The sequence below is a fragment of the Teleopsis dalmanni genome, chromosome 1 (assembly GCF_002237135.1).
Source record: "Teleopsis dalmanni isolate 2A chromosome 1, ASM223713v2, whole genome shotgun sequence".
Classification (NCBI taxonomy): Eukaryota; Metazoa; Arthropoda; class Insecta; order Diptera; family Diopsidae; genus Teleopsis; species Teleopsis dalmanni.
Window position 1 is genome coordinate 110926736 of NC_051846.1, and position 9754 is coordinate 110936489.

Below are 9754 nucleotides of genomic sequence, written 5' to 3' on the forward strand. Positions count from 1 at the left end.
AGATTAGAGATGCCATACTGCCTGGTTGTTGTGCCAAAACTCAAACACATTGATTAAAATTAAAAATATGAAATTTACAGGGTCATTCATTGAAGAAAATATGGGTTTTAATAGAAACATTAATTAAAATGAAATATATGAAATCTACAGGGTCATTAATCTATCAAAAAAATTAATTTAATCTAACAATATGTTTTAAAAAAAACTCATTATATATTAAGTGATCATTTTCCCTTATGTTTATTATTAATTTAGTTTGTGGGCCTACATTTTAATGTAAAATTTGGGCCTTACAATTGTATTCGGAATATTCCTAAAATTTTTATTGTTGCTTTATCATTTTCTTCTATTGTTGTGGTTACAAAACCTTTTTTTGCAATAAAAGTAAAACAATTCGTAATTTTTCTCTATTCAGTTTTAAAATGCATTTGTGTGTACCACTTATCAGCTGGCTGATTGACAGCTACCTTAAAAGTACTATTAATTCTTGGGCGTAAGCGCTCTGAAAACTAATTTTAAAATGGATTTTAGGGCTCGCTTAAACGTAATTTCAATATATATGTTGTCAATATACAGAAAAGGTATAAGAACTGGATCTTATTAATCAGTCAGGATTCAGAAAATAAATATTTTCATACTCCTAGCAGAGTTTTTGCCTAAAATATATTGTTCATGGAGTAAATTTAAAATTTTACTTTATTAATAATAACAATACAAATACATAAATAGTAATATATACATATGTAGTAAACACAAATAATTTCGTTTAAAATTAATATCTTTTGTATGGATAAAAAATCTTCTCTTCTCTCATAAGCGTTATGCAGAAGAAATTGAGATTTTTGCCAAATTAAGTGTGTTTGAACAAATATTAAGCAATTATTATATAGCATATATCATATACATATGTTGTCATTAATTTCATTAAGCTGAATAAAAAAATTGTGCTCAATTATCGTTTTTATTAATATCTATTACGTTTTAGACATCTATTCAACCCAAATTAATATATTTTATATTTTTCATATAGAATCTCGAAAGTTTTAAAATCATACAGATTTAAGAAATATTTAAGCTAATAATATAATATTGTATTTAACAAAAAATACACGTTCTTTTAAGTTTTATATCACTCTGTTATATGGACTGGAAATCTCATAAGTTCTTGGCATCACTTATTTTTTTATTGTAAACAGCATTGACGTGTTCCAATAGAAAAGTAACAAAATGTCATTTGTTAAGCCAATGGGAAAACACCACGTAAAGTTTTCCCAATAATAAAATAACCAACAATGAGAGAGAGCAAATTAGTTGTATATTAAAAGTTGAAAAGTAAGGTGTGGGATTAGAATAACGCGGAATTCACGTGAAATATAATAAAACGTTGCAAAATTTGTTAAGGAAAATAAATATTTTGAAGAGGTAAGTTTCTTCAATAAAGTGAATAAAATGCTTTTAGTTATTTAAATGATATGAAATCAAGCGAAATATATATTAAAACTAATCAAATAGTACCTAAAATTATCTAATAGAAAATAATTGTAAATATTTTATTTATACAATTGTTACGGTTTAAAATTTGGAATCCATAATCAAACATTTTTATTAAAATTTGGATTTTTTTTAAATTGTTAAATTGCTGAAATTGGATTTTAATGGAAAAACTAAATTTTTAATTTTAAAGACCTTATTAGACACAAAAAAGTTCAACGTCCGGTATTTAAGATTCCAGTTTCAAGCTCTGCAATGCCAGAGCAATGTCGTGAGCTGACCTCAAACTTGATGTTACTTTTTGTACACGTCATATCAATGATAGAGTGCACTAATAAAACTTTATTCGTCGAATTACGCTTTTTAAAATAAAGAGTATTTCTTATATTTAGCCATGACTTAATAAATCTAATTTACCCTGGGATAATATAATTGCCCGGATAATTTTTTTTATTAGAAATGTACCCAGATATTTAAATATTCTTTCTTACAAAAGAAATTGATTTCGCAAATATTGGGCATTAAATTTAATTGAGAGGACGATGTAAGTAGTTTAGAAATAATGCAGTGTAATATCTCAATAATTTAATATCTATAAAACACGAAAATTATATATTCTATTAAAAATAAAAGTAACGTAAACATGTTTTATTCATTGCAGTAACCCATTTAAATATAAGCATCAAATTCAACATGCGATTATTGGTAATATTAGCCATAGTAGCTCTTGTTGGGTTTTGTATCGGCGAAGAGAAAAAGGAAAAGGATAAAGATATTGGTACTGTAATAGGCATCGATTTAGGTACTACTTATTCTTGGTGAGTAAATATTAAATAATGAATATAATAGAATATAACTTTAAATTTAATTTATTTTTAAATTATTATTTTATAGTGTGGGTGTTTATAAGAACGGACGAGTTGAAATAATAGCCAACGATCAGGGTAATCGTATTACACCATCTTATGTGGCATTTACAGCAGATGGAGAGCGTTTGATTGGCGATGCTGCTAAAAACCAATTGACTACCAATCCTGAAAACACAGTATTTGATGCCAAACGTTTAATTGGTCGAGAATGGTCAGATACAAATGTACAACATGATATTAAATTTTTCCCATTTAAAGTTGTTGAAAAGAATTCCAAGCCGCATATTAGCGTTTCTACATCACAGGGCAATAAAATTTTTGCACCAGAAGAAATTTCTGCTATGGTGTTAACGAAAATGAAAGAGACTGCTGAAGCATATCTTGGTAAGAAGGTAACCCATGCTGTTGTTACTGTACCAGCTTATTTTAATGATGCCCAACGTCAAGCCACGAAAGATGCTGGCGTTATTGCTGGTTTGAATGTTATGCGTATAATCAACGAACCAACTGCTGCAGCCATTGCATATGGGTTAGACAAGAAGGAGGGAGAGAAGAATGTTTTGGTGTTTGATTTGGGTGGTGGTACTTTCGATGTTTCGCTTTTGACCATTGATAACGGCGTGTTTGAAGTAGTCGCGACAAACGGTGATACTCACTTAGGCGGGGAAGATTTTGATCAACGTGTTATGGATCATTTTATCAAGTTATATAAGAAGAAAAAGGGGAAAGATATTCGTAAAGATAACCGCGCTGTACAAAAATTGCGTCGTGAAGTAGAAAAAGCAAAACGGGCTCTTTCTGGCTCTCATCAAGTACGTATTGAAATTGAGTCTTTTTTTGAAGGTGAAGACTTTTCAGAAACTTTAACGCGAGCGAAATTTGAAGAATTGAATATGGATCTTTTCCGTTCAACGTTAAAACCTGTACAAAAAGTATTGGAAGATGCAGATATGAATAAAAAGGATGTACATGAAATAGTTTTAGTTGGTGGCTCTACACGTATTCCTAAAGTACAACAATTAGTTAAAGATTTCTTTGGCGGTAAAGAACCTTCTCGTGGTATAAATCCAGATGAAGCTGTTGCATATGGTGCTGCTGTACAAGCAGGTGTCCTGTCAGGTGAACAGGATACTGACGCTATTGTTTTACTAGATGTTAATCCATTAACAATGGGTATTGAAACTGTTGGCGGAGTTATGACAAAATTAATTCAACGTAATACTGTAATTCCTACCAAGAAATCTCAAATTTTTTCGACCGCTTCTGATAATCAACATACAGTCACTATTCAAGTATATGAAGGTGAACGACCAATGACAAAAGATAATCATTTGTTAGGTAAATTTGATTTAACTGGAATTCCACCAGCTCCACGCGGTATTCCACAAATTGAAGTATCCTTTGAAATTGATGCTAACGGCATTTTGCAAGTAAGTGCTGAAGATAAAGGAACTGGCAATAAAGAAAAAATTGTCATAACAAATGATCAAAATCGTTTGACACCTGAGGATATTGATCGCATGATTCGCGACGCTGAAAAGTTTGCCGACGAAGACAAAAAATTAAAAGAGAAAGTCGATTCGCGTACTGAGTTAGAATCGTATGCATATAGTTTAAAGAACCAAATAAGCGATAAAGAAAAATTAGGTGCCAAATTGAACGATGACGAGAAAACAAAAATTGAATCTGCCATTGATGAGACCATTAAATGGATGGAACAAAACGTGGATGTAGATGCAGAAGAAAACAAAAAGCAGAAAAAAGACTTAGAAGGCATTGTTCAACCAATTATTGCTAAATTGTACCAAGGCGCTGGTGGTGTTCCACCCTCTGAAGATAGTGATAATTTGAAAGATGAACTGTAAAGTGTAGTTATACCATTTAGTTTTAATGGAACTTTGAAATCAACTTAGACTGATTCGCACTTAATTAACTGTTTAATTTGTTTGATAACTTTGCAACATTCATTTGTAATAAGCTACCATAAACTCTTCGATTTTTACGAAGCGTTTTATAATTTATTTCGATTAAAAATAATATAAACATATGTTTTTGACTTTCATTATTTACAATTCAGGATTGAAGACACGTATACAAATAAAGCGACTGTTCGTGTTCAGTATTTACAAAGAAATGGTAATTTGCTTCGTATTCTTGTTCATTTAAACCAAAAATGTTAGTTAAGTATAACAATTTATTTTAGTTCAAAGTTTATTAATTTATAATTCATTAAAATGCTCTGATATATCGTAGTTCGTAAAACATTTACCAATTTTTTTTAACATATGTATGCACATATTAGAGACGCGTTGCCAATAGCTCATATTAAGAAGTTAACAGCATATTTTAAAACCTGAGCCTAGATAGCAACGACGCTGAGAGGATCAAGCCGGAATTGAAAAACGGAGTCAATTTAAGTTTATTATTTTGTTAAAATTAGCCAAATTTAAGCTTTTTCAACAAGTTAGCGATATGATTTAGATAGAAAATTCAATTATCTTTGATTTGGTATATACCTCATAACTGTATGTTGCGTAATAGCTGAGATATTCAAAAAATAAAAAATCAAATTTTTTGAAAAAACTGACTTTTTTACTTAAAAAATTATTAAAAAAACAACCACAAACGGCCCCGACATGTACGAATATTCACTTGAAAGGTAATAAAACTAGGTTTTAATTAAAGTAAAAATCAGAAAAATTATACATACAGAATTTGGGCAAAATCGTATTAAAGTTCGATATCAAAACAGCTTAAATATCATCCAAATCAAAAAACTAAAAATGCAAAATGTTCAGAAATACATCACAAAACACAATTTTAAAACCTCAATTAGATATTTTAATTTTATATTAAAAAATTGGTAAAAAATAGCATTTTTTTAGCTTACTTTACTGTAATCATTATATCCGCGTGTGCACCGCAATGAAATTAATTTTTTTTCAAAGACAATAAAATTTCCTTTCCAAAAACCTTAAAATCATAAAAATCGTAGAAATTGTGAAAAAACTGTTTTCACAATTATTTTTTAAAAACTGTCCATTTTTTACCTAAAATCCAATTATTTGAAAAATACCTCCACCTCACAGCGCCAAATTCGGAGCAAACTCCAGGCAGGCGTGCCAGCGCCATCTAAATTTCAAGTATCAATAAGATGTTTGTATTTTTTTACGCAAGTTTGCGAATAAATGAATTAATGAATATTTGAAGAGAAAAAGCGACTTTCATACTTAAAAATATTAATTAAAAAAGAACTATAATAAAGATCCAATTGCACACAAAAACCTTTAAAGATAATAAAACACACTTCCAATTGCAACATAAATGAGAAAGATTCATTTTGTCTTCACCCCAGGAAATTTCATCAAACATGAAAATTATTATTTCTTTTAAAACACTTGTTTTTAAAAAAGTAAGGATGAAAAATGTTTAGATATACAATATAATGCATAATTGTAAAATATCAACAAAATATTTCAATTATATCATAGAAATTACAATAAAAATGAGGAATTTTTACCTGAGCCTAGATAGCAACGACGCTGAGGGGACCAAGCCGGAATTGGAACACGAAATTTTTCTAAGTTTATTAATTTGTCAAAATTAGCCAAATTTAAGCTTTTTCACCAAGTATGAAATATGATTTAGATAGAAAATTCAATTATCTTTCATTTGGTATACACCCCATATCTGTATGTTGCGTAATAGCTGAGATATTCAAAAAATAAAAAAATCAAATTTTTTGAAAAAACTGACTTTTTTTACTTAAAAAATCATTAAAAAACAATGTGCGTGAAGGTAGCGTCGACGATAAGTCCAAAATGGAATTGGAACATTTTTCGCCGCGTGAAAAATGCAGTATAGTTTAATTAAGGAAAAATTTATTATTTTATTAAATTTAATGCAGCAAAAGGCATTATTAAGTAGAAAATTTAATTAATTTACTATCTACATTCAAATTTTATGTGTAAATGATGTAATTTGTATGAAAAATGAAAAATAAAAATCAGCTCCAAAAGATGGGATCACTAATTTATTAATAACTTTTAAACCATTTTTTTCTTTTATGGCTCATTCGAAAGAGGATAACATTACCTTTCATATAATGCAAAATTTTGTATAGGTTGTTTGATTAACTTAGGAGCAGTGCTGCGATGAAGATAGAGATGTCATTTTCAAACATTATTTAATTAAAACTTTGTTACTTGACCAAAAATTATGAACTAAAAAGCTTCTAACAATAAACAATATGTTTGTTTTTCTAAATATAATCGCCTTTTACATAATATAGAAAAAATTTTCTTCAAAATAAGGAAAATAAAATTTTGTAAAAATAGGTTACATTACAAAATTAATTATATCTTTAAAAGCAGAGGTACCATTTTTCTGCAAATTAGCTTAATCGAAAGAGGACACTTCAAGCTTTCATTTGATGTAATAATATTTAATAATTGGTGGATTAACTTAAAAGTTATTGAGTGTCAAAGTTCAGAAACTAATTTTCTTTGATACAAAATTAATTATATCTTTAAAAGCAAAGATACCATTTTTCTGCAAGTAAGCTTAATCGAAAGAGGACACATCAAGCTTTCATTTGATGTAATAACATTTATAGATTGGTCGATTAACTTAAAAGTAATCGAGTGCCAAAGTTCAGAAACTAATTTTCTTTGAAAAGAAAAACCTTTTATCTTAAAAAATCATATACCAGAGGACAGAAAAATTTTAGTACAGAATAAACTTTGAATATAATACACTAATTATTACAATTATTTAAAAAAAATAGAATATTCACATATTAAGTACAATTAATTTAAATGATGTGCGTGAAGATAGCGTCGACGATAAGTCCAAAATGGAATTGGAACATTTTTCGCCGCATGAAAAATGCAGTATAGTTTAATTAAGGAAAAATTTATTATTTTATTAAATTTAATGCAGCAAAAGGCATTATTAAGTAGAAAATTTAATTAATTTACTATCTACATTCAACTTTTATGTGTAAATGATGTAATTTGTATGAAAAATGAAAAATAAAAATCAGCCCCAAAAGATGGGGTCACTAATTTATTAATAACTTTTAAACTAGAGGTACCATTTTTTTCTTTTATGGCTCATTCGAAATTAATTCAACGTAATACTGTAATTCCTACCAAGAAATCTCAAATTTTTTCGACCGCTTCTGATAATCAACATACAGTCACTATTCAAGTATATGAAGGTGAACGACCAATGACAAAAGATAATCATTTGTTAGGTAAATTTGATTTAACTGGAATTCCACCAGCTCCACGCGGTATTCCACAAATTGAAGTATCCTTTGAAATTGATGCTAACGGCATTTTGCAAGTAAGTGCTGAAGATAAAGGAACTGGCAATAAAGAAAAAATTGTCATAACAAATGATCAAAATCGTTTGACACCTGAGGATATTGATCGCATGATTCGCGACGCTGAAAAGTTTGCCGACGAAGACAAAAAATTAAAAGAGAAAGTCGATTCGCGTACTGAGTTAGAATCGTATGCATATAGTTTAAAGAACCAAATAAGCGATAAAGAAAAATTAGGTGCCAAATTGAACGATGACGAGAAAACAAAAATTGAATCTGCCATTGATGAGACCATTAAATGGATGGAACAAAACGTGGATGTAGATGCAGAAGAAAACAAAAAGCAGAAAAAAGACTTAGAAGGCATTGTTCAACCAATTATTGCTAAATTGTACCAAGGCGCTGGTGGTGTTCCACCCTCTGAAGATAGTGATAATTTGAAAGATGAACTGTAAAGTGTAGTTATACCATTTAGTTTTAATGGAACTTTGAAATCAACTTAGACTGATTCGCACTTAATTAACTGTTTAATTTGTTTGATAACTTTGCAACATTCATTTGTAATAAGCTACCATAAACTCTTCGATTTTTACGAAGCGTTTTATAATTTATTTCGATTAAAAATAATATAAACATATGTTTTTGACTTTCATTATTTACAATTCAGGATTGAAGACACGTATACAAATAAAGCGACTGTTCGTGTTCAGTATTTACAAAGAAATGGTAATTTGCTTCGTATTCTTGTTCATTTAAACCAAAAATGTTAGTTAAGTATAACAATTTATTTTAGTTCAAAGTTTATTAATTTATAATTCATTAAAATGCTCTGATATATCGTAGTTCGTAAAACATTTACCAATTTTTTTTAACATATGTATGCACATATTAGAGACGCGTTGCCAATAGCTCACATTAAGAAGTTAACAGCATATTTTAAAACCTGAGCCTAGATAGCAACGACGCTGAGAGGATCAAGCCGGAATTGAAAAACGGAGTCAATTTAAGTTTATTATTTTGTTAAAATTAGCCAAATTTAAGCTTTTTCAACAAGTTAGCGATATGATTTAGATAGAAAATTCAATTATCTTTGATTTGGTATATACCTCATAACTGTATGTTGCGTAATAGCTGAGATATTCAAAAAATAAAAAATCAAATTTTTTGAAAAAACTGACTTTTTTACTTAAAAAATTATTAAAAAAACAACCACAAACGGCCCCGACATGTACGAATATTCACTTGAAAGATAATAAAACTAGGTTTTAATTAAAGTAAAAATCAGAAAAATTATACATACAGAATTTGGGCAAAATCGTATTAAAGTTCGATATCAAAACAGCTTAAATATCATCCAAATCAAAAAACTAAAAATGCAAAATGTTCAGAAATACATCACAAAACACAATTTTAAAACCTCAATTAGATATTTTAATTTTATATTAAAAAATTGGTAAAAAAATAGCATTTTTTTAGCTTACTTTACTGTAATCATTATATCCGCGTGTGCACCGCAATGAAATTAATTTTTTTTCAAAGACAATAAAATTTCCTTTCCAAAAACCTTAAAATCATAAAAATCGTAGAAATTGTGAAAAAACTGTTTTCACAATTATTTTTTAAAAACTGTCCATTTTTTACCTAAAATCCAATTATTTGAAAAATACCTCCACCTCACAGCGCCAAATTCGGAGCAAACTCCAGGCAGGCGTGCCAGCGCCATCTAAATTTCAAGTATCAATAAGATGTTTGTATTTTTTTACGCAAGTTTGCGAATAAATGAATTAATGAATATTTGAAGAGAAAAAGCGACTTTCATACTTAAAAATATTAATTAAAAAAGAACTATAATAAAGATCCAATTGCACACAAAAACCTTTAAAGATAATAAAACACACTTCCAATTGCAACATAAATGAGAAAGATTCATTTTGTCTTCACCCCAGGAAATTTCATCAAACATGAAAATTATTATTTCTTTTAAAACACTTGTTTTTAAAAAAGTAAGGATGAAAAATGTTTAGATATACAATATAATGCATAATTGTAAAATATCAACAAAATA

General features: G+C 28.5%; 1 protein-coding gene across 2 annotated transcripts; it reads left to right on the top strand.

The window, feature by feature from the left end:
• Positions 1–1223: 1223 nt before the first annotated feature.
• On the top strand, positions 1224–8326 carry LOC119676288 (endoplasmic reticulum chaperone BiP). Of its 2 annotated transcripts, XM_038087535.1 has the most exons (4): positions 1224–1422; positions 2153–2309; positions 2386–3564; positions 7484–8326. In XM_038087535.1, the coding sequence occupies exons 2-4, from the start codon at positions 2185–2187 to the stop codon at positions 8142–8144; spliced, it is 1965 nt and encodes a 654-aa protein (XP_037943463.1). In that variant the 5' UTR covers positions 1224–1422; positions 2153–2184; the 3' UTR covers positions 8145–8326. The 2 variants fall into 2 exon arrangements, with proteins under 2 accessions (XP_037943463.1, XP_037943457.1); XM_038087529.1 differs by lacking the exon at positions 7484–8326 and having other exon boundaries at positions 1225–1422; positions 2386–4407.
• The last annotated feature ends 1428 nt before the right edge of the window (positions 8327–9754 follow it).

What these genes read in the sequence shown, in the direction of transcription:
- LOC119676288 (XM_038087535.1), top strand. Translation starts at nt 2,185, where the DNA reads ATGCGATTATTGGTAATATTAGCCATAGTAGCTCTTGTTGGGTTTTGT. An exon ending in TTAGGTACTACTTATTCTTG is followed by an intron (nt 2,310 to 2,385) that starts GTGAGTAAATAT and finishes ATTATTTTATAG; the next exon opens with TGTGGGTGTTTATAAGAACG. An exon ending in GTTGGCGGAGTTATGACAAA is followed by an intron (nt 3,565 to 7,483) that starts ATTAATTCAACG and finishes GGCTCATTCGAA; the next exon opens with ATTAATTCAACGTAATACTG.